At 56.2% G+C, this 24412-nt stretch overlaps 1 protein-coding gene across 1 annotated transcript; it reads left to right on the forward strand.

The window, feature by feature from the left end:
- Nucleotides 1–381: 381 nt before the first annotated feature.
- On the forward strand, nt 382–8136 carry NT5M (5',3'-nucleotidase, mitochondrial). The gene is made up of 5 exons (XM_005011227.6): nt 382–1135; nt 3843–3943; nt 4243–4303; nt 4620–4734; nt 4932–8136. Exons 1-5 carry the CDS (start codon nt 869–871, stop codon nt 5087–5089), a joined length of 702 nt encoding a protein of 233 aa, XP_005011284.6. The 5' UTR covers nt 382–868; the 3' UTR covers nt 5090–8136.
- The last annotated feature ends 16276 nt before the right edge of the window (nt 8137–24412 follow it).

Consider the following 24412-nt stretch of genomic DNA (forward strand, 5'->3'; position numbering starts at 1 on the left):
TGTGAGGTTTCTGGGCAAACTCTCGCTTCTCCCCACGACTTGCTGTGAGGGTGCTGCTATATTTCACACCGCATCTCCGCAGCAAAAATCCCCCTGTGGCTTCCACCTGCACCCCTAGCACCTCCACGCACCCCAATACACCCACCGCACCCCCTGCAGCTACGAACAGACCCAGGGACATAGGGGAGGCAGCGGGGGGCTCATAAAAAATGCCAGCCCTGCCCTCACCCCCGGGGTCCCAAGCCGGGGCAATGGGTCCCAAGGGAGACCCCAGCACCCCGGCATCGGGTGCAAGCCCCGGGGCTCTACCGGGGGCTACGGGGAGAGGGGAGGGAGAAGCCGGGGGGAGGCTTCAAGAGGCTCGGAGGCGCTGCCGAGCCCCAGCTCCGCAGGGCGCTTGTGCAGCTTGAAGGCGGTGCCGTCGCTCTCCGGGCTCGGCCAGGCACCGGGAAGAGGAACTGGGCTTTTGCACTGCCGGGTCGGGGACGTCCCAGCTCCGGGCCCCGACCCCCGGCTCCTGGGACCACCGCCACCACCATCACCCCCCTCCCCAGCCCCGCAGCCGCCTGCTCGCTGCTCGCTGCAAGGGAGGGGATGGGGCGGGGAGGTCCCGGGGCGAGGACGAGCCCCTGCACCCCCTCCGCACCCCCCTGCACCCCCTCGCATCCCCCTTGCACCCCCTCGCACCCCCTTTGCTCCCCCTCGCACCCCTTTTGCTCCCTCTCGCATCCCCCCTGCTCTCCCCTATTGCATCTCCCAGGGGAGCCGCTTGCTTGCAGGTTGCGTGCTTGAAATAAAAGTCTCCCCTTCCCCCCCCCCCCCTCCAAAGACCCTCCCCAGCTGCCCTGAGCCCCCCCCTCTTCCCACCATGATTTTGCTGAGCAGCATCTTGCACCTCCGCCCCCCCCGGCGCTGCGGCTCCTTGGCAGGGCTGGGCAGGGGGCCCGGCCCCATAGCGGGGTCCCGCAGGGCTCTGCGGGTGCTGGTGGACATGGACGGGGTGCTGGCCGACTTCGAGGGAGGCTTCCTCAAGAAATTCAGGGCCAGGTACCCCGACAAGCCCTACATTGCCCTGGAGGACCGGAGGGGCTTTTGGGTGTCGGAGCAATACGGGCGCCTGGGACCTGAGCTGAGCGTGAGTCTCTGCATCCCCCCACTCCTCGCGTGGCTCCTGTTTGCTCTGCGCCCTGCTTTTGCCTCCAGAGGCACACACAGGCCCCTGGGGAGGGTGGTGGGTGCTGGCCGGAGCTCCCACCCCAATACAGGCACAGGTCTGCACGCAGCAGGGCTTCCAGCGGTGCCTCTTGTCCCCAAAATCCAGCATTTGTAATGCGTCCGTCTCCTTTCCCTGCATGCACGGATGGAGATGCAAGGAAAGGAGATCTTTCAGAACATCTGTTTACTTAAAAAAGAGGCAAAGTCGCTTCGCTGGATTGTTCTAGCTCCGATTTGGCCATGCTTCATGGGTTGGTACTATCCCTAGATGGATTTATGGAGTTCCTCAACAGCAATGTACGCAGTGGGACGCGGCAGAGGAGTTGAGTGCTAACCATGCAAGTGATGCTTCATGTGAGGGCTTACTGGAAATTAAAAAGACCCTAAGACCTCCCATGTCTGAAAAATGTTGTGATCCGTTTTAGTAATTAAAGCCTAGAAGCAGGAGCTCTCTTTATGTTGTACTTTATCTTTCAACCAAGGGCTCAGTGCTGCAGAAAGTCGGTTTCTGCTTCTGTGCGTTTACCAGCTCACTTGGAGGGCTGTGGTCTTATCTCAGGCTTGTAATTGCACCAGTTGAAAGGAGTTGCAGCAGATAAAATACTCCTCTTTAACAGTACAGAGGCTATAAGGAGGGGAGCATGCGTAACGGCCAGGGCTTCCCACTGGCAAAGTCCTCGGTGGCTCAAAGAGCTGAAAGAATGACGTGTCCCCTCTAGCTGGGATTGATGGAAGGGGAATGGAGATTGATGAAATGGGGAATGGAGAACATCCTCCATGCAATAAGGCAGATGCTAAAAGTTTGGTGAGGTAATGCATGATAACTTTTTTTTTTCTTTTTTTTTTTTCTTTCTCCTGGATGTTAACTACTTTGCATGTGAGCTCATCTTGCGTCTGCCATGGTAAAAAACCCCAAACCTTGGGCTGAACAAGTAACAAAACTTCTACAGACCAGCTTCAGGGCAACCCTGCTTTCAGACCAAGGCGCATAGAAGCTGCTCGGTGGCTGAGAAGAACATTGAGGTTCACACGCGGGGTCCATCCTGTTTGGCACAGGGCGGGATTTCCAGCCCGGGGGATTTTTTTCTGCCACAGGGAGTTATTCTGGCTCTCGGAACCGAGTGGGTCTTTTCCTCAAGATGAGCTTAGTTCTTCCCCCATCGAGCTTGATTGCAAAACGCTTTTTGACATAAGTGGAAGCAGAATAGCTACGGAAGTCATTGCTGTAAGAAAACACTTGAGCACAGTTTGAAGTGCTTTGCTGCATCAGGCCACCTTTCTTAGCTGTCTCTTGAGCAACATTCAGTACCTTAGAAATAAAACATCTTTGCCCGCCCATCTAACGCAGAGCAACTGGAGTCTGCCTGGCCCTTTGGCAAACTAGCAGGGTGGCTGCTCTTTTCATGCTACCAGGAGGCATTTCTGCTGGTTTTCTTGCACTGAATCGGTGCGTTTCTTTTTGAGCAGGTACTAATATATGTCTTTTTTTTTTTTTTCCTTTGAGCCACTGATATTTTCTGCTCCTCAGGCAAAGGAGTGCAATAGTTGGTCTGATTGGGACAACCTTTTAATTAGGTGTGCCTGATCTTTTCATATTACCTGGGATTTTTTGGAGAAGTGCATGGGTTTGATGCCAGCATGTCGTGTTTAATGCTCTGTGCACAAATATGTAGTGGGTTGCCTGCTCTCTTCCCCCATTGCAGGTGTAGTAAGGGCAAAAGATGGTGGGGCAGAGTGGATTCCCACTCATCAGGCAGGATGAGTCCAGCTGGCCTGTCCAACCAGTCTGTTTTTGGCTATGAGCTTATTTAAGCACCATATACATGCTGCTGAGGCTGCTCTCTCCTACCCTGGTGCTCTGCTGGCTCCTCCTTAACTCTGCAATGCAAGGAGGCCAGGAGGGATTGGAATTTCCTTCATCCCTATCCCTCCACCCCAAATAAAGCAGCAGAGATGCTCCAAATCAACCCTTCAGGGCAGGGCTCCCACCAAAACCTCCCAGCTGTGGCTGCAGCTGCTCGGCTGCGTTGCAACACCGGGCCACGGCTGCTTCCTCTGCCCACATCCATGTGGCAACACTCCCAAGCTCTCCTCCCCAAGGACGCCGTGTCTGTGTGAAATAATTGCTTTTCTTGGCGACTGAGAAGCCGTTACCTGTCTGAGGGAGCACAGGAGCTCTGGATGCTGTTCCTTAGAGCTGTGCTGGCAGCCCCTGGACCCTGTCCTCATCCCAAGGCTTTGCCCCCTGTGGTTTCTCTTTGCTCAGCTCTCCCTTAGCACCAGAGCAGTGCGCTGAGGCTGCAGACCTGGATATTATGTGTTTCCAACCCTTGCCTGGAGTTTCTTGCTCCATTCGCCTGGGCATCCCCGAGGAAGGTTGTCGGCGTTCATCCTGACATATATTTCATCCTATATTACATCGTCTCCTACGAGAGCAGCCCGGCTGCTATTTTAAGTGATCTGATGGAGATAAATAGGGCAGAGAGCGTCGTGAGCTGAACTACATCACATTGCAGCGGGGATCCACATAGAAGTTCCCCTCTGGACACGGACCCGAGGTTTCGTTGGGTTCTGGACAGCCTCTAGAAGAAAGCCCTGTGCAGTAACCGCTCTCTTTCCCCTTGTAGGAGAAAGCCATCAGCATCTGGGAATCGAAGAACTTCTTCATGGAGCTGGACCCGCTCCCCGGTGCTGTGGAAGCTGTGAAGCAAATGGCAAATTTGGCAGAGTGAGTAGAAACCTTCCTGTGGTATTTGGGGATGGACGGGGGGAGCAGCAGTGGTGTGCAGGCTGATTTGCCTCCTGGCAGAGGTACTCAGCACAGCATCAGCACTGAAAATGCCAACCAGACACCCGTGCACGGGAGGAAAGAGGGGGTTTTGACCCACAGGGTGCTCACCAAGAAAATCAGCCCCGTGCATCCCCTTCCCTTCAGCTCTCTGCTCCCAGTAAAAAGGAGAATGTGGCTGTGGGTGGGATGCTGTGCAAGGGGGGGCTAACAGCTTGTTATCTTTTCTCTCGTGGCAGCACCGACGTGTTCATCTGCACAAGCCCTATCAAGAAGTACCGCTACTGCCCTTACGAGAAGGTGAGTGGGTCCGAAACCCCCTCCAGTGAGCCCCCACGTGCCTCGCTCTGCCCAGCCGTAAGCCAGCAGCAACATTTCCCTGCCCCACCAGCAGCGTTGATCCCAGGCATCTTCTCCGTGTGGCCTCTCTGCCCTCAGCTGAGCTCTGCCACTTGCATGCACGTGGTCTTAATGTTTCATCCTGATGCCTGGGTTTTTTAAAGCTGCTGCTTGCTCTCCAGCAGCATCTGAACCCTTCCCGCTAACAAACCAATTCGGCAGGGTGTCAGAGCTCGTGTCAGCCTGCCTCCTCTCACTGCTCCCCCTCGCCTTGCAGTACGCCTGGGTGGAGAAGCACTTTGGCCCCGAGTTCCTCGAGCAGATCGTTCTGACGCGAGATAAGACGGTGGTTTCTGCTGACCTGCTTATCGACGACCGGCCTGACATCACGGGTAAGGGCGCTGTGGGGTGGCAGAAGTGACAGTCTACGGCCCCAAGGGGCAGGTGGCATCGGGGGTGATGGGTGCTGGTCCCTGCCTGGCTGATGAAGCTCTTATCGGGGGGTTGTGTCCACATTTGTGAGCAAGATCAAGCTCTGCACCTTGCAGGGGAGGATTTGGGTGAGCTGACCTCTCTCCTTGTTTCACAGGGGCCGAGTTGAACCCCAGCTGGGAGCACGTGCTCTTCACAGCCTGCCACAACAGGCACCTGCAGCTGAAGCCCCCCAGCCGCCGCCTGCAGTCCTGGACTGATGACTGGAGGGCCATTCTGGACAGCAAACGGCTGCCGCCCGGCCGGGCCACCTAAAAACCAGCCTCCCGTGGCCACCTGGGGCTGTGGCCACCCGCTCGGTGCCCCGCAGAGTCCTTCTTGAGGCTGACACCATGGACAGACAGACAGATGCCGTCCCTAGGGTGGAGAGGAAGGGGAGGTGAAGCAGCAAGGACCCCAGGAGCGGATCTCAGCCCAGCCAGGGGCATTTACTGCCACGTCTGCACCCCCAGCATCACCGTCCTCCTTCAGCATGGCACGGAGTGGTTCTCTGTCCTGCTGGGGCACGGTCACACCCGTGATGGAGTTGTCCTCTGGCTGGCTTGAAGGATCCCCATCCACCCTCATCCCTGAGGAGCTGCTGCAGCTACGCACAGAGAGGCTTTAGGGCTGCTTTGGGAAGAAGGGAGCAGATGTTTCTTTACACAAGAGCTGCAAAAAACCATGCAGGCACTTGCTGACGGGCTGGCAGAGGTGAGGGGGGTTCTTTACCCTGCCTGAAGGCTCTTCCTCCTTCCCCAGCTCTTGGCACTCACCTCACGAGCTTCTGGGGCTCTTCTCCCACTGCTCTCCACTCGGGCCGCTCACCCTGGGCATTGCTGATGCAGCAAGCAGCCCAAGCAGTGCTGGCAGAAGCCCTTTTTGGAAGCCCAGCAGCTTCTGCAGCTCACATCTCACCTCACAAACCGGGGATCTGATGGATTTCAAAGCCAGGGAGGTCGGCATGGTGCTGGCTGCGTGGTCCGTGCCCCATCTCTCTCCTCATCCTGCCCAAAATCAGCCCGCCAGGAGAGCTCTGGGTGTGTGTCCACCCAGAGGTGGATCCTTCTGGGGGTGGATCCTTCCACGCAGAAAGCCCTGGGTGATGCAGATCACCAGGCTGAGGCAGTGGGACCGTCAATACTGCCGAGCTGATTGCCAAATTGTCTGGTTTCACCTCGGGGAAGCTGGCTGGGGCTGCGAGTGGCCAGCTGGAACAACGGGCACTGAAAAGGGAGGACTTGGAGCAAGCGGCAGCTCCCAGAGGGACACGTTTCATGTAGCTGTGCCTCTTTTTTCCCTGCCTGGCTGGTTCCCACCTCCCTGAGCCTGCACCAGCCTCTGAACTGCACCACAAAGCGGCCACTGCTGCTTCTCTTGCCAGCCCCGGAGAGGGGATGTCCCTGTCCTGGGGGGGCACCGCACTGAGTGTCCCCAGGCAGAGCCCTGGGGACATGCAGGGACGCTGCAGCTCTCACAGGGGTCATTTGGGGTATCCAGCAGCACTCCCCACCCTGTTTGGGATCCCACCACTATCCCCTGCTGACCCGGACCAAGGACTTGCTGACCATGGGGATAAAACTCCCCTCTGGGATATGTGGCATGGGTCAGCCACCCCGTGTGCTGCTCACCAAGCCTTTGGCTTCCCTCTCCTCTCTCCTTTTGGCCCCGTCAGCAAAAAAACCAATGTGAGCTGAAAGCCACGCAGCCAACAAACAGCACATTTCAGCAGCAGCAGTTGCCCCACCACGCCTGGGACTCAGAGGGGCTCTCGAAGTCGGTGCTTCCAAATCCGTGCCTTCCCCAGCTGCTGCGGGCCAGGGGTGAAGCCCGAATTGCCTCAGCTCTCTCTGAAAGCTGCCCCGTCTCCTGGGATGGGGAGGTTGTGTAAAGATCCTGTGGTCTAGGAGTGACGAACTGCAAGGATTTAACTTTTTTTTAATCCTGTTTAAACCACTTTGGGCTGCTCCTGAGGAGCTGCTGCGGCTGCCAAGCATCACACGTGGCATTGCATGGGCTCCGAGTTCAGCTTGTCCCTCGTGGCACCATTTAAATAAGAGCTCCCCAAGCTCTCCAGAGCCATTTCCCAACCCGTCCTCGAGCTGAAATGGAGCTGCCACGTTGCTACGGCTGCCCCAAACCCCACATCTCTCCCCAGAGCTGTGGTGGACCCAAGGTATGCAGCTTTCCAGGTCCAGATCTTTCCCCTTTGGTGGGACGTGTGATGCCAGAGAGACCACATGGAATCACACCAAATATACTTGAAAGCAGGGCAGGAATTTCTCCCTGTATGAGGCTCACAGAAATCCCACTTGGTCGCCGTCCTGTTGGGGCCACAACATGACTTTCCATCCCCCAGCCGCGTGGTCCTTTTAGTGCTTGAGCCGTTCTGCAGCCAGTTGGGACGCACAGAGCTTTTATTTTTAAACGCACATCCATAAAACAGAGGCTGCCGAGGAGCACTGCAATAAACACCGGGGTTTATTGGCATCTGGCTTCCCAGAAACGCAGTTTGGGTTTTGCAGTTTCCCCACCCGAGGCTCTGCCTTCTGCGTGGGGGAGCTGGGGAGGGCTGCACCTGGGGCTGGGGAATCCTCGGGGCCAGAAAGCCTGAAAGCAGCCCTCCCAGCACAATAATAATGCCATTACAGAGTCCCCGTGGGCAGAACGAGAGCCCAGGGGCAATTTTAGTGCTGGGGGGGATGCTGCAGGCAGGGAACGGCCTCCTGTGCCCTCCTCCGGGATCAGCGTGGCACAGAGGAAACGAGCACTGACGCTGGGACGAAGCATGGGAGTTGTTTTTTCCCCTCTTGTTGTTGTTCTTGTTGTTCTCGTTTGTTTGTTTGTTTTCTCCTGGCAGTAGCTCACTGCCACGTCCAGCTTTAAGGACAGTTTGAATTTCCTCCTCCAGCTCGGACCCCTGCGTTCGACGGCTGCAAGAACTCCTTAATTTCGCCCCTTCACCGGCGAGCCCAATCCTGCCACAGCTCGGACCCCGCTGAGAAGCCACGGCAAGGACAATCGTGGTACGGCTCGTGCCCGAAATGTGCATTTCTGAGCCCAAACCCCGATGCTGGGGGCCTGCAGGGAGGATGGGGCATTCACATCAGGGCTGGGCTGTGTCTTTCTGTGCTCTGCTGTGACACCCGTGAGCTGGAGAGGAAATCCTGCTGGAGCTCAGGCACAGTGCATGCCCCTGGCACTCTCAGGGTTAACCAAAAAGCGGAGATTTGGGGCTTTTCCTCTGTTCAGGCTACAAAAAGATGCATGTTCCCATTGCCACGCTGCAAAGGAGACGCACAATAAATTTTTCTGTGCCACTGGCTCAGCCTTTCTCTGCGGGGCGGTGGGCTCTGGGGGCACAGCTGCCTTTGGGTATGCACCCTCCAAATGCCACCACGGTCCCAAAAATGTGCCCAGGGGGGTGGTTAGGGGAACAAGCACCTCTCTGCCCTTGTGGCTACGTTTTGGGGCTGCCCTTGTGGTGGTGGCACTGGGGACGAGTTCCCCAGCAAGGGATGGAGCGAGGTGCGGGGACCTGCAAGTGGCACCTCCCCAGAGCAGGGGGGAGCTGCAGCCCCCTGCCAAGGAGCTTTGGTGTCCTCTCCACAGGCAGGGGCTGCATCAGAGACCCCCAAACACCCCCAGGAGGTGAATGTGGCCGTGGGGCAGAGCAGCACAGAGAGGAAAGGATGTCAAGAGCAATGACAGCACCCCGAACATAATGGGGGCTGAATTGGGTCATCACCCAAAATCTATGGGGATTTCGGATAGTCCCGAAGCCTGGGTGCAGGGTGTGGGTGCAGGCCCCCCTCTGTAAGGACATCACCCCCATTCCAGCCCATTTTGGCACACTCTGGTCCTGCTTGTAGGACCTGTCTGGGGCAGAGCAGGCGATGCTCTCGCCTGCATTATTCCTAAACTCTTTGTTGGCCGATGCCCAAAGAACTCCAAGAGGGGGCTGCGGGGCTGGGGTCAGCCCAGCCGTGTCGCACAGGGGCCAGCCCTGACGCAAGGGCTGCGGGTGGTGTGGGACAAAGCCAGGGCAGGGGACAGAGGGAGGCTGAGTCACCCAAAAAACAGGCTGGGAGCGAGCAGAGCCAGCGATGGCTCAGCCCCTGGAGGCAGCCAGACGGGGTTTGACACCTGCGGGGCTGCCACGCTGCATTTGGGAGCAGGACGGTGCCCGGCCTCTCTGCTCGAAGCCAGGGCCTGGAGGCACATCGTGGGCAAAGCAGCAGCGGGCGTGCAGGAGAGATCCACGGGATGCAGGAGGAATATCCACTAGAGGGGACTGTGCGATCGCGTGTGGGAGCGCGCAGCTGCCAGGCTGCCTCGGAGCAGGATCGGGCTCCTCCATGCAGCCTCCTGCTTGTGCCACCCCTGCAACCAAACCCTGCGGCCCCCTGCTCATCCCAACCCTGCAGCCCAGCCCTGCGGCCCCCCAGCTGTGGGGAAGGACCTCAGCAGCCCTTTTTGTGCCCTTTTGGCAGCTCATCCGGGGGCGCACGGGGTGCCCAGAAATGTGTCTGCAGCTGGAGGTGTGGGGGAAATGTGCCGACCCCAACGGGCAGCCAAGGCTCCCCACGGCCACTTGCTCGCTCCCTGTGAGGATGGGGGAGAGATCGGAAGGGTAAAAGCTTAAAAAAATGGTTGGTCAGAAGAATTGGGGATCTATAGGGTCTCTATGGAAAATATCCCTGGGAAAAATGCAGCCCCCGGCATCCCTCGTCGTTGCCATTCTCCTCCTGCTCTGTGCCTCCCTGCTCAGCTCTACCCTACTTCCCTGCAGGCCCCTGGATCTCCCAGGGCTGAGATTTCATCCGAAATCCCACAAAGGGCCATTACTTTGCTTTTCCTCCCACTCAACCCAAAACCAGAGCCTGTTTTGGGAGCAGAGCTGTGGGTGGTGAGGGCTGGGGGAAGCAGGGAGCTTTCTGACGGATTCCTCTCGCCCCTCAGCACCGGGATGCGGTTTCCCTCCTGGCAGGATTTATGGGTTTTGCCTCTCTATTTGTAAATAAAGACTCGAGTGATGCATATTCTGGAGAGGAATAAAGTTCCCCAGTGCAGGAGGGCAGACGGGAGCCCGCAGCGCTACCGGCAGCATCCCGCTTTCCTCACCAAGACATGAGGCATGGAGCAGGGCTCCAGCACCCCAGACTCACCCCACCCATGCTCCTGGTGGCTTAAAGACCTTCAAAAGTGCCTGATCATTTAGGGTTGCGCATTCCCAAGGAGCCACGAGCACTTCTGCATCTCCCCCCAGCTTTGGTGACCCCACACCCGGCAAGCCCCGTGTGCTCAGCTGCTTTCTGCACCTCCCAGCTTTGCAGCACCTCCCTCGAACCTCCTGCACGTGCCAGGCAGAGCGTTCCCCATACAACACCTGCCCTCGACATGCAGCATTGTTTCCCCAAAACCCAGGAGAGCAGCAGCAGCAGCTCACCACAGCCTGCCTCCCCCGGCAGACCGAGCCGGATCTGTCCTGCTCGGCAGCGGCTGCTTCGTTACCAGCTAGCTAATTCTTGCTCCTTCTTCTATCCCAGCCCTTTGCAGGAGGGAGGGGAGAACAAAACAGCCCTGGGGGTGAAGTTACCTTATTAATTAACGAGGCTGAGAGCTTTGCAGATATTGCGCCGAAGAGGGGAAAAAGGGGGAAAACTGGGCAAAACCAGAATGGCTCGGGTTCAATTGTCAGCCCAATTAACCTAGATCCGTGCCCTCCCTCTGGATGAATAGCTCATTATTATGGAATTGCTTGGGCCCAGCTCCTGATGGAGGGGAATTAAATTCAGGCACGTAACGAGGCAAGCCGGTGTGGAGACGGGACGCGGGGGCTGCCCAAAAAAAAAGTGAAGAAAGGGTGATCTGGGACTGTAGAAGTCCATGGTATCCGGAGCATTCGCGCCGTTGTGGGTCCAAAATGTGGCTGGGCTGGGGCTGATTTGGAAAGGCCTGGTGATGGTGCCGAAGGATAATTCTTTGTGGGCTTTTTGGTGATGGAAGAGAGCAGGAGGAGGAGGAGAAACAAGCAGGAGGCTCCTGCAGGCACCAGCACAAGCACGGAGGACATTTGTGCACCGTTGCTGTGGGTGTTTGCAGTGCCCCCATCTGGGTGCCTACATGGCCCAGGAGCCCAGTGACCCCCATGAATGGCCCTGAGTTTTTGAATTATTATTATTATTTTTTAATTTTGGGCCAGGATAGATTGTGGGGAGCAGGCAGGAGGCCGTGGTTTAGCCAAGCACTCCAGCATCCACGTAATTGCACCAGCCCTGCTCAGCTCAGCAAGGGGTTTCGGCAAGATAATTGGTGTGCTGGGTCAGGGACAAGGTGCTTTGGGAGCTCTTTTGTCTGAAGAAGGGGAAAAAAAAAAATCATTGTGAGCCTTATCTGACCCTTTCCTCCTTGCCCTGCTAGGACTGTTCTGCTTAGAGAGGAGGAAAAATTCCCCCATTAGTGGCTTTCAAACCTAGAGCTATTAAAAAAGCCACAAACCCCAAAAAGTCACTGAGAAAACCTGCCGGTGCCATAGCAGAGCAGGCTTTTCCATCTGCAGGGCTGGTGAGTTTGTATGCAGGGGGAAACTTAAATGCACCATGTGTGAGAAGCCTGCAGGCTTCAATATTAGCTCGAGAGTAGATAAATGTGGTTTTCTTCTGCTCTTGCTAGCTTTAAACTCCCTCATTTCCAGCCCCTCGGCTCAACCCCAAACCTAGCATCCATTCTTGGACAAAAGCACCTTGCAGCGTGCGTGGCAGGGGTACTTTGTGCATAACACAAAGCAGGCATATTTAAAGAAAAAGGCATTGGACACCCTAAATTAATCAATTTTAGCTTTTCCCAGGGCCAGGCACCCTGGCTGCCACTGGCTTCCCTGTGAGCTCCACCACACCAGCTAGGAAAACAGCAGAGCCCTGGGAGTGCTGAACGCAACCCAGGATTAAATTAAAGAGGATTTAAGCAGATGATCACTTCTCTGCTCTTCTTAGTTGGGAAAATGGGAACCATCGCACCGCGTTGTCCACTGGCATCATCACACCCAGCCAAGGGTGAGCTGGTCCTTGTGTCTGTGATGCCTCCGAGCTCCAGAAGCCTTTGCCCTGCTCGGTGTTTTCAGCGATCTGAGATCCTTTGCTCCATCAACCTCACCAGGCAGGGCCTTTCCGAACGTCCCCTCCAACACCTTGTTGATACCAGGTTGGTTTGAAGTGGCAGCTCGTGGCTCAGGCTGGAAAGAAGTGGACCAGGAGGAAAAAAAGGGCAGAAACCAAATTGGGGAAGGTGCTGAGCAAACATGTTGAAGGGAGGCAGCGTCTGAGCCATGCTACAATGGGGCACCGAGGGCACTTCTGCTGCAGTCACCTGCACAAACAGCAGAATAACTGGGCCTCAGAGGGGCGGTTTTGCCTTGCACCATCCTTTTTGTCCCTCACAGCAAATATTCAAGATGAAATGAGACTGAGAAACTTTTTTGGGGGATGCAGGCAGAGGCTGAGCTGCCGCAGGTAGCCCCGACCCCGGACCAGAGCGCATTTGTTTTGCTGAGGTTGTTTGGGCCAAACAACGAGCAGCAGAAACAAACAGCTCCAGCGAGCGGGCGATAAACATTTTTTTCTGCGTGGTTGGAATTATCCGTGACTTTTGACCCCAGATTAAATGTAGTGTGTAACTGGTGGTTATGCATTGAGTCATGCGAGCGGGCTAATCGCAGGAACCCCCTGTTCTCCAAACAGCCTGCACCCCGCGGCTGCCGACTGCCAGCCGCTCACGTTTCCCACCCGAGGCACCCCGCGGGTTTTGCATCATCCTTTTAATTCAGCACTTAGCAAGTGGTTTTTTTTTTCCTCCGGCCGGTATCTCGAGCCCGGAACAAAACAAACCCAGCAGCGCCGTAAGCAGGCAGCCCAAGGCTCCGTGACTGCTCCGGTGTCTCGTAAAGGGCTGGGCTCACGCTCAGCAGGAAAGGTCTCTCCTCTCCATCAGCAGTTCTCATGAAATGAAAATTTCATGAGAAAAAAAAATGAAAAAAATGAAAAAAAAAAGGCAAAGAAATAGCCTTGTGACTGCTAGCTCTGTGTGTAATTTGGGTGAACGTGAGCATTGGGCTCAGAAAATGTTGGTGGGAGGTGGTGGGCAGGGAGACGGGCTCACCGTGGGGGTGCTGCACAATCCTGATACCCCCTGGCCACGCAGAAGGGCCCGGCACAGCGTCCCCAAAAATGGGGCAGAGCAGGGCGAGGGGCAGAGAATTATAGAATCAGAGAATCACAGAATCACAGAATATCCTGGGTTGGAAGGGCTGGAGTTGGACTCAAGTTGGACATCGAGTTGGACTCGATGACCCACAGGTCTACCCAAAAATTCAGACCACACGACTGAGTGCGACCTGGCACCACCGAAACCTTGGGCTCTGGGGACTGGTGCCGGCTGATTTCATCAGGAATAAATCATAAATAAACCAACCTCTTTCCTCCTGCAGCAGCTCACCGGGCAGTAAAAGCCCAGTGGGAAGAGCGTGACCCTGGTGCAGGCTGGCCGTGCGCCCCAACGCGCTCACGCAGAGCTGCCCCAGAGGCATTTGAGCACCAAAAGCTCTTTGTATCGGGGGCCAGCCCCTGTCCCCAACTGTCCCAGGAGGGATGCTGGTGACGTGGGAGGCAGGGGACGCCTCTGCCCCAGGTTTGGGAGGGGACAGCCCTGTCCCAGATGCCCGGGGGATGGTGGTCCCCAGGGGTCCCCCAGCCAGAGCCAGGTTTGGGGTGATCCTGGTGTCCCAGCACCCTAGCTGTCCCCAGCTCCTTGCTGGTTGGAACTGGTGTGGGTACTGGTGCTGAGCTTTCACTTGCTCGGCCAAGGTGGTTCTGCGAGAATACAGAAACGGCTGGAGGGGAAAATCCACGGCTTAGTAAACAGAGCTGAGCAAGGCAGACCTCTCACCCAGGAGGGCAGGGAGGAGGGAAGGGAGCCTGGAGCCGCCCGGGGGCACCCGGGGCTGGATTTCAACACCCGGCAGAAGACAAGGAGCTTCTGTTGGGTTGTCTGGGTCCCCAACCTCCCCACTGTTCCCTTTGTGGGGGCGGCTGTTTGGTCTGGCCCTGGAGCCCCACGCTGATAAGCAGGAGCCGAGGAGGAAGCGAGAGGTGGCCGAGTGCTGGGGGGAAAATGTTGGGGTGTGGGGGGCATCTGGGGATGCTTCCCTGTCCCCCCAGGCAGGGGAGGGTGATAGGGTGATGGTGCAGGGAGGAGAGGTGCCTGGGGATGTACAGAATCAATTTTGGGGTTTATAAGACACCCAGGGCTGTGCCATGTGGCTGGAAACAGGGCAGGGGGTGCCAGGAGGGGTGATGGCCCCACAGCCCCATCGCCCCCACAGAGCTGCCTCTTATGGGGTATGAGCCCGTGTCCCAACTGGCTCTACTCTGATGGGTTTCTCCCATTGCCTGCACCCACACATTTCCCTCCCATGCAGCTTCCAGGCATTTTTGGGGACATCTGTCTGCCCCCAGGGTTTTCTCCCCGTGCCGGGTAGGGTCAGGCCGGGACAGCCGTGCTGTTGGGTCCCTGCTGGCCACGACGGCTCCGTCCCGCTCCACCTCCAGCATAAATCACATCTGGCCGTAAATCCCCGCCAGCCTTCAGGGACCCGTCCCCGAGGAGGGCCAGGGGTCAGCCGTCAGGCAGCGAAAACAAAGACCTTGTTTTTTGGCTGGCGGGGGCTGTGATCCGGAGACACAAACAAGAGCTGGCCCTGCGGCACCGAGCCCACCGGGCCAGGCTCGGCTTTCAGATGGATCAGGTCCCTGACCTGCCTTGGCACAAGGCACGGGGGACATGGGACAAGGCGTGAGGGACGAGGGGCTCAGCACAAGGCTAGCCAAACACCACGGGACACACGAACGGCCTTACATCGGCCTCAGTGCCGTGGCACAGAAAATGCACCTGATTTTCCGAGCGAGCTCCTGAAGTCCCTGGTGCTGAGGTTACCTGGGAGCCTTGCTTTCCTTTTAAACCCCGTGTTTCCCTAGCGAGACAGCTGAAGAAAGCCCTGAGCCTGTGCTGGCTGCTAGGAATTGGTTGTTCACCAAAATTAATCAGGGCAACTCGAGTAGCTCCGGGCGCTATCAGTGGGAAGTGCCGGACAGCCCTCGGCGCAGACGGTGGCTCCCAGGCACGGGGACGTGGCAGGGTTCAGGTGATTTCTCAGCAGTGGTCAGCTCCACAGCCTCCTCCGGGAAGGCAGCGGGTTGTTTTTCTACCTGTGGGTGTGGGAGGTTGATAAGGAGCTGGCCGGGAAGCAGAGAGCTGCCTGGGGCTCCTCGGGGACAGGCGGTGGGTGACGGTCAGGTAACCACTGGCTATGGGGACATGAAGGGATTTGCCTTTTCTTCTTGGAAATACCCCTTTCCATATCAGAGATAAAAATACTCTTGTCATCTGCCTGCTGCCCGCCTTGTGGCCACGGTACCCAGCAGCAAACTGGTGCCAGCCCTGTGCTCCCAACGCTCATCATCCAAATTTTGGTGCTTCAGGGCTGCACTGTCCCTAATTCCTCTGACTCGAAGCACCTCAGGTCCCTGGGTAACCCCATTTTCCAGCCCTATTTTTCCCCGTGTGACAAGCATAAGCTGCCAACCCACCGCCCTCCTCTCCCTGGCTGCATCCCCAAGGTTCAGGGGCTGCCCGGGGAGGGCCACGAGCGAGGTTTGAGGGGTGAGACCAGGCAGGGACCGCATTCCTCGCACGCTGGTGTTTCAGCTGAGTGCCCCCTGATGCCGGGGGCAGCGGGCACGTGTCCCACCAGCCAGCGGCACAGCCGAACTCGCTGAACTCCCCAGGCACGTGAGCCATGCCTGGAGCTGCTGGTGCTTCCCCTGAAGGCTGTCCCATGCTGGGATCCACTCGGCCCTGCTGCCGGGTGAGATAGGGGAGAGTTTGTCTGCAGCCCTGAGCCGGAGCTCTGCCGCCGAAGGACAAAATGGGGCCGGGACGAGGGTGCAGCGAGGCCGCCCGCTGCGCACGGGGTGCGGCATCACAGCCCCCCCCTGGGCTGCTGCAGTGTCCCGGGAACAGCCCGAAGGTCCCGTTCCTGCTCCATCAACTGAAAACAAAAGTGCGGCTTGTTCCCGGCCTGTTTTCAAAGCCAGAAAGGTCGGGGCCACCAGAGCCCTGCCCGGCGTGGTGGTGGTGTTGGCTCCAACGCTGCTTGGCACGCACGGGGAGCAGCGCAGGGAGCGGCACGTGCCACTGCCCAGGTGTGCTGGGGACACACGTGGGAACATTTCACCTGCCCCAAAATGCAGCCAGCTCGGGGTGGCACGTGGCAGTGAGGTACCGATACCTAGAGGGGCCAGTCCTGCTGACATCCAGGGCTTTCTGCTGGGGTGGGCAAGGGGACAAATGTTTGAGATCCATAGGGCAGGAACACTGCATGACCCTGCCGTCAGCACATTGGGCTCCGAAACATCCCCTCGGCCCTGTGCTGGGTGCCTGCGTGTGTTTTCACCTGCTCAGCGGAGATTATTAGCAGAGAAAATCGTTGGGCACGGAGACAGGAGCTCGAGGGACAAGGCACCTGGAAATCAATCCCAGACATCCGCCCTGGCTCAGCCTCCTCGAGTGCCGCTCGATGTGCCCGTGCCCTCTGTCCTCTCTGCTGGATTTACCTGAAACAGCCAGAAGTTGAGCGTGCAAAGCTGTTCACACATCCCGATATCATCAGGGACGGTTGTGCCGTGGACCCTGTGCCTCTCCCTGCCTGGGACCACCCTACCCAACGGCCCCAAACCGTCCCTGCGAGCTCCCCGCGTCCCCGAGGCAGCTTTGCATTCCTGCTGAGTCAAGCTGACAGCGCGCTGACATTCGTTTTGACCTTTCGAATCACAAGGATGTTCTGTCCTTCCCAGCCAAGTACAGCCTGGCCACCCCGTGGGTGGATTATAGTGGATATACAGCGGCTGCAAGTACGGATCTGGCACCGGGGAAGCGCGCGCGTGGGCTCGGCTGCCTTCGTGTGCATGGGGAGCATCCTCAGTGCCCTGCTTCTCTCCTGGGGTGCCAGGGTGGATGTGGCACAGGATGGGAAGGAGGGGACGGTGGTAGAAAAGATGCCAAGTGGCTTATTTGGCAGGGGAGAAGGGCTCCTGCAAAACCAGGAGCCAGCGATGAGCCCTCCAGCAGCCACCCCCTTGCTGCCAGCTCCACAGGATGCTCCCAGCTCCCTGAATTTCCCGTCTTCCAGCTAAATTATTCCTTTTGTTTTGAGAGAATGTCAAGAACCGCAATTAGGAGGCAATGTGCAATTAGCCTGGTGGCTACCGAAGGCAGTGCCCTCCCTCCCGGGCTCCCCAAAATCCAGCTCCGGGCAGGAGGCTGCTTCAGCACGAGGTACACCCCGGCCCCAAAAGCTGGGAGCAGGAGCGAGCTGAAGGGAAGGCAGCACACTGCAGCTCCCAGAGGTGTTAAATATGGTCACCGACAGAACAGATCGATAGGGCTAAATGAGCATCTTCCTCTCTCAAGCATGGCCCCAGCACACACAAAATCCTATTATGTAGGACAGCAGCCAGGCCATGAGCGGGGCTGAGAGCAGAATGCAGGTTGTATGGCTCATATGGGGCTGGGGGAGCCATCCCCATCACCCTGTCCCTATAAAACCCGTCCCCTCACCCCAAGTCCTGCTGGAGGCCAGGCTCTGCCACGTGGCTGGCACCAGCCCAGGCTCTCCCAGCCCGGATCCGGCCACCTTGCAGCCCCATGGCGCCGGGAAGGCTGGCGGCTTTGTGCTCCCAGCCCGGATGCCCTGCTTATCTCTCCCTTCTCTTGGCCTGACACATTTTTTCCTCCCTCTCCTTGCCTAACCAGTCCATAGGACTCTTATCTCAAGCCCTGAACCACCCTTTCCCAAGGCATTTTCAGCAGCATCCTTTGCAAACCCATTTCCAAGGGGCTGTGGACAGCATTAGGGGCTCAAGTGACAACTGGCAGGAAAGCCCTTTTGCTTTTATGCCACGCTGATGTCCCCAAACCCCTTCTTGAAGCCAAGGCAGGGTGTAAAACAACCCCCTTCTCCTGGCAAATGCTTCTCAGGCTTTCGGGCTTCCTGCAGCTGGCCCTGCCTGGGAGGTGATGGGTGCCCAGGTCCTGTAGAGCGCTTTGTGGTGGAGAAACCAATGTCCAGTTGGGGTTTCTGCCCTGCAGCAGGTCCATCTACTGCCCAGGGGGAAGGGGGCTGCTTGTCCCATCCCAGGTGTGTGCACATCCATGCGTGTGCACGTGTCTCCAGCCCTCTGCATCCCGCAGGGTCGCAGAGAGAAGGTTGGGTGAGAGAAGCGCACTTTGGAGACACAAATCCACAGGGTTTTGGCTGTGTTTCATGAAAACGCTGGAAATCCCACAGTCGCATGCCCTCGTGTCCAGCCTGCCCTTTGGAAACCATCCCTGGCCCGTGCCTTGCTCCGAACCACGCCAGCAACGCAGCGCTCCGCGGGGGCTGCTTGGTGCGGCAGCTTGGTTTCAGGCGGCCAGAGCCAGCCTGATTCAGCCTCTGCTGGCCCAGAGGAGCTGCTTTCCGCCCCAGAAATAGCAGCTCGGATGATGCTCTCTGCAGCTGGGGATGACGATGCAAAAACGCTCGTTATCCAGCAGGAACAATTAGAGCAATTATCCATGCAGGCGCTGCGCGATGCCGGAATGGGCCGGCCGGTGGCCAGCTCCCGGGCGCAATCCCCATGGGGCAGGGGTGGCAGGAGGAAGAGCAAACCAAGCAGGAGCACCACGAGAGCCTCCTGCAGTGCCAGGAGGGGCTGTTCCATGCAGGAAGGACAGCCAGGACAAGGGAAGGGGTTGTCTGGAAGCCGAATGTCACTCCCTGTTGATATTTGTTTGCATTCAGATTAAGGACGGAGCAGAGGATGGTGCTAGGGACCGAGCTGCCTCATGCGGTGCTCCTGCCTCCCTCCTTGCCAGGCTCCATCATGGGAGAAGTGGGGCTGGGCTCAGCTTTTTCCATTTATCTATTTAGAAATGGGCAGCACCGGGGCCGGATCGAGCCCTGGGTACCTGGTGGGCACCAAACCCGGTGGCAGCTGCCAAGCAGAGCTGCAGGGCACGTTCCCCTGGGGGCAGAAATCAGACTTCTGGCTGAGAAATTCCTGTTGGGAAAAAGCATAAAGGGCAATTTCTCAAATTTCTCAATTCAGAACAAGGAAGGCTCTTTGTTTTTCCCCTTGACATTGTTTAAACATCTCGTTTCAGTGCTGCTAGAAGTAATCCCTGCTCCCCGACGGCTGCTTGGAGCCAAAATCCCAAACCAATCCCAGGCAGATAAACAACCACTCCCTGAATAAATCAGAGTGCAGCCAGGCTGCAGGGAGAGCTTTAGGGCAGGTTCGGATGTGGCTGGGTACCCGATCACCACCTGATGCCCAAGGAGTGGCTGGGGAGAGGGGGTGGGAGCTGGAGGAATGTGGGGTGCACTCTCTGGGGGAATGCAGGGCATTTTCCATAGAAAACTTTATCTCTGGCAAGCGTGCCACCACATCCTGGGCTTGTTTGTCCTGCAAGAGCAGCGAACTTCCCAGGAAAATATAGCTACCTGGTCAGAAAAGCCTGATAGGCTTTGTTTATTAGCGGCTAAATATTAAACCCTCGGCAAACAGGGCTGGGAGATACCTTCGGGGCCGGGAGCGGGGCTGGGGCTGTGGGGCCACAACGCGGTGCCCCACAGGCTGCCGGCCCCAGGCAGCAGCAGGAGGAAGCCTCCCCAAAACGCTGCTCTCAGCACGGCCTCAGAAATGCACCTTCCTCCAGGTGAGGAAAGGAGCTAGTGAGGCTGAAAAAGGATTAAAAGGTTTCTCGCTACAGATTGGGATTTCTCCACCACTGAACCTCGCGGTGCCTTGATTTGCACAGGCAGCGTGTCTCCAGCCACGCCAGTGCTGCCCCAGAAACCCACTGCTCTGGCACATCAAACTGTGTCCTTCAAGGCTGCCTGATTCATCTCGCAGGGCCCCTGTAAAATTTGCCTTCAGTAATCAGGCCAGTGATACCAGAACGGCATTTGCAACTGAAGCAAAGGACGGGCTTAAATCTTGCGTGGTGTCTCTGCAGCGGTGCCAAAACAAAGCGCACGCAAAGCCCATTTCCTCTCCCCATGCCTCAGGTAACCAAAGGGCAGCATTTTGATCTGCTCAGGCTCTTCATAGAACAGTTTTTCCTGCCGTGCTTGAAGGGAACCTGACAAACACATCAACAAAGCCTGACCCACTTTAGCAGAACAAGAACGACACCAAGAGAGGGAGCGGGGATTTCAATCACGTCCTTAATGCTGTCCTATTAACACATCCCTGCTAGGTGGATCCGGATAAATTGATCCTGATAAATGGATCTGGATAAATCAATCCTGACAAGTCTGTTCTCTGAACAGGGCAAGAATTAAAACCTGCACCATGGCCGTGCAGGGCAGTGTTGCTCTGGGACCCACAGATCCACATTCATAGGGACTCAAACTTTTATATTGTCCCTCTCCAGCACCTTTCCAAAGCGCGGTGTGTGCAGTTGGGGTGTCAGGAAGCACTCCTAGCCCAGGCTGGGTGCTGGGCACTGCCAGAGGCTCTTACAGCATTTCTTCGAGGCTCTGCTTTCATGTCGAGATCTCCAAATGCCGCCGCCTCACGTGTTTGGCGGCACGTGTTTTGTGACTAACTCATTGTTTGCAAATAATAGCAAGGACACTGCTGAGTCAAGCACACTGCGGGCGATACCAGCAGGGGCCCAGAGCTGATTTTCCCCAGTGGTAATGGGCACTTTCCTCTTTTGACACCCCTAACTCACACTCCAGGCTCTGCGGGGTGAGTTTTGCCCCTTTGCACTGTGTCAAAATTGAGGCTGGGAGGCAGCAAAGCTCAGAGCTGCCTGCACCAGGAGATGGGCCAGGCTGGGGGCTGCAGCCAGTCCTGCCGTGTGTTTTCCTGGATCCACGTTTCTGCGTAGCTGACCTTGTGCAAGAAGCTCTCCGCGCTCTCCTTGCCCACGCGCTGGCTTGGATACCTCCCCCATGGGGGGGTGCTGCAGCCCCCCACGTTTGCTCAGTGGTGGTGTGGCATCAGCAAACATCATGAGATTGCTGGACACTCCCTGCGCCCTTGGCTTGTCCCCCTTCTCCCCCCCAAATTTTGGCACGCTCAAGATCTGGCCTTCAGGGCTGGGTCGATGCCCTGTGGCTCTGACATCCAGCCTGGAGCCAGAACAACCTGGACGAAGCCTCCTGTGCCTCAAATTTTCCCCACATGCTGGGCTTCGTTGGATGAGGAGGCCTCTCTCCTTCATGGTGGCACCTCCTGGGCCATGGGGCGATGGACTTCTCCCCAGGGCAGCCCCAGGATGGGACATCACCGAGTTCCCCTGGCAGTAGGTGGCTCTGCTGCTTCAGATGTGCTTGGATGATGCTCAGCTTATGGCCCCCTCATTCCTGGCAGCATCCCTCAAAGAACCAGGGACACCAGGGCCTGAAATGGGCCCAAATTTCCACCTGATCAAAATTAGGGGGATGCTGGGCAGCAATCTCAGCAGGCTTGCAGCCACAACAGCAAAAAGCACTGATGTTTTCATGCTGCTGACCACAGCCACAGGCTGCTTGCCCAGAGGCCGGCAGGAGCTACAACTTTTTATCCCTATCGCCCCATGCCAGGTGGCCACAACCCTGACAGCACCTCCCTGACATTGTGTCACAGACTTATCCCATTGCAGCAGCTTGGCAGGCCTTTAAACAGAAAATTTGGGTTGACAATGTGGTACCGGGGCAGGATGGAGAGATAAAGTTCGACACAATGATAGCCGGGCATTAAAAAATGATAACAGAGCTGGTGGCAATCGCACGGCAAGCTCCAGATGGACAGCAGAGAGAAAGGGGCCTGGTGAAATGCCAGATCATCCTCATAAAAATGTCAGGTCATTGTAAGGAGACATCGGTGAGAGGCACGGAGCTGCACGGCGCTCTGTTAAATAACTGGTGGTAAAACTCCCCCAAATTACCTTTGGAAGCAGGCATGAGATATGATTTGTATAGAAATGACAGGAAAAAAAGAATAATATTAGCATTGCAAAGAAACAGGCAATAAGAGGCTCCAGACACGCTTTATTTGATCAGCTGTTTTTTTAGGATAACAGGTTAACCAAATGTTTGGGCAAGCAACGAGCTTATGCGATAGCTTCAAGATGTGGGATATCAGATGGTCTGGAGACATCTGCACATTTCAGAAACTGGATGTCCAGCAAGTGAATTATACAAAGAGCACAATCTACATACCGATAAAAAAACAGGACAATCATTTGCACTCTGGCTTTATCACCGAATCTAGGGGGGAAGTTATTCTTTTCATTCAACGCTAAGCATCTCTGTTCATGCTTTAGCTGCCTCACTAGGAATTTTCAGAGGTTGCTCACTCAAACCTTTCAGCTGAGGGTCTGAAAGTGGGTGAAAACCAGACTGAAAATTAGGAAGATCTGCAGAGCAATGACAGCTCGGTGAGAGAACAGCCAGACACAGCCCTTCCAGCTGAGATGGAGACCCTGGCGGGATTTTAAAGTGATGTGGAGGCTGGAGATCGTGTTGAGGGTGATGGCTACCTATTAGGAACTGCATTACAAGGACGTAACCCAGGCCATCAAAGAGTCACCCTGTGGGGATAAGGGTCTCACAGCCTGGAGCTCTGCAAGGGCAGGTGAGGATTAGGACTGAGGTCCCTGCAGTCTTCCCCAGGAATATGGACACACCAGTCATGGTATAGGCAAGAGGTTGACACTCAAATTGTGACCATGCAGTCTCATCTGATCAATTCACCAGCATCTTTGGTGATGGAGGAGCCATTGGCACCACTTCCTCACTGCAAAACATCTTATTTCTCTCCTGAACTTGCCAGGAAACGTGACAAGCCCCAAAGGATGGGAGTGGGCCACCTGAAGGAGCTGTTCCCATGAGAAAGGGAAGGTGCGAGGCAGGGACAGGGCTGAACGCCACCGAGATAAAGCTGCCTGTTCCAGCTGCTGTGGGAACACGTGAACCAAAACGGGAACTGAACGGCACAAAGAAATGCTGATTGACAGCGCTGTAGTTGTGTTTGAATGGTATCTGCATGTTGTCACCTACCCTAATGACTGCCTGACTCACCCATCAGAGGCAGGCACCCAGCAGCCTAGCAATTAACCACCCTCCTCAATGAAGTCAAGGGGAGAGTTAAACCCAGCACGGTACAGAAGAAAATGACCCCCGTGAGGCCGAATTGAATCTCGCTTTAGAAAAGCCCATAAAACAACGTGCAGGAACAAACCTCTCTGCTCAGCCCCATGCAAAGGACGCAGCATCCTGTACCTCCTGCTTGGCTCAGCCAAGGACCATAAATCCCACCAGCCTTCCCACAGGGATCTGCTCAGCAGGTCCTGGGCTCCATGGGGCTCCTCGCGCATTCCAGCACCAGTGCCCAAGCTGGGATCTATTCCTGACAGTAGGAACAAAGTGAACAATTGCATCTGCTATATTTAGAGCAAGCAGTCAATACTCCACGTGTACAAATGGTTACCAGCATTCTCATTTGATATATAAATAGCCCCTGTTTGCTTTTCGAAATAAATTGCTTTAAAAAAATAGAAAATTGCCTTCCCAGTCATCCTCAGCCTATAACTAACTGATGAGCACGGAGGCTTATTGCAAATGAAATATTATGTATTTTCTCAAAGCCAATCCAGGAAGCAAAACTCGTGATTATGTCTAGCATTATTATGGCTGCAATCCTGTGTATTGATAGAGCGATTTAAACGTAGCAGCAGCAGTTTGCTGAAGCAAACTCGGAGGACCGTGGTGCTGAGGGGCACCATCCCTGATCTCCTGGCTTCCAGGCAGGGCACCCTCAGCAGCCACCTCCTTCACCTGCAGGTCAGGCATGCGAAAACCCCATTTCTTTCCCCTCTCCCAGCTTCATTTCTTTCCCCTTTCCCAGATTCACTCAGGTCCCAGCCCTGGCACCAGATTTCTGTCTCTGTCCCTCCAGATTCCCCCATTTTCAAGCCCCAGCTCTCTGCCAACATTTAAATTTTCCATCCCTCTGACAGATACACCCAGTGCTTCTTCCCTCACATAGAAAGCCAGCTCCTGTGGAGGCATCTCTGGGTAAGGTGTTACAAAACAGCACGGCAGCCACCTCGATGCATTGTCCTCAGTTAGGTTAAAGTTAAACTAAGGACAGCGGTTAATGAAAAAACACGGCAGAAAGCTGAGATCTTATGGACACAACCAAACCCTGCTGGGGTAGAAGGGTGCAGTGGTTACTGATTTAACACAGAATAACACAATTCCTCCTGCAAGGCTCAGCGGGAAAGGCAGGGACGCAGACAGGCTGGGGACACCCCCGATCTGCTGATGATCAGTGCAAATTGTGAGGTGTAGAGCTGGGAGAACAGATCCAGAGCCTGGCATGGGTTGGATATTAGGAAAAACTTCTTTATTTAAAGGGTTGTGAGGCGCTGGAAGGGGCTGCCCAGGGAAGCAGTGGAGTCACCATCCCTGGGGGTCTTTGAGTGATGTTTAGATGTAGTGCTTGG

The sequence above is a fragment of the Anas platyrhynchos genome, chromosome 15 (assembly GCF_047663525.1).
Source record: "Anas platyrhynchos isolate ZD024472 breed Pekin duck chromosome 15, IASCAAS_PekinDuck_T2T, whole genome shotgun sequence".
Taxonomy (NCBI): domain Eukaryota; kingdom Metazoa; phylum Chordata; class Aves; order Anseriformes; family Anatidae; genus Anas; species Anas platyrhynchos.

Coding starts and splice junctions, on each gene's coding strand:
- NT5M (XM_005011227.6), top strand. CDS start 869: ATGATTTTGCTGAGCAGCATCTTGCACCTCCGCCCCCCCCGGCGCTGC. Junction 3,944..4,242: donor CAAATGGCAAATTTGGCAGA/GTGAGTAGAAAC, acceptor CTCTCGTGGCAG/CACCGACGTGTTCATCTGCA. Junction 4,735..4,931: donor CGACCGGCCTGACATCACGG/GTAAGGGCGCTG, acceptor CTTGTTTCACAG/GGGCCGAGTTGAACCCCAGC.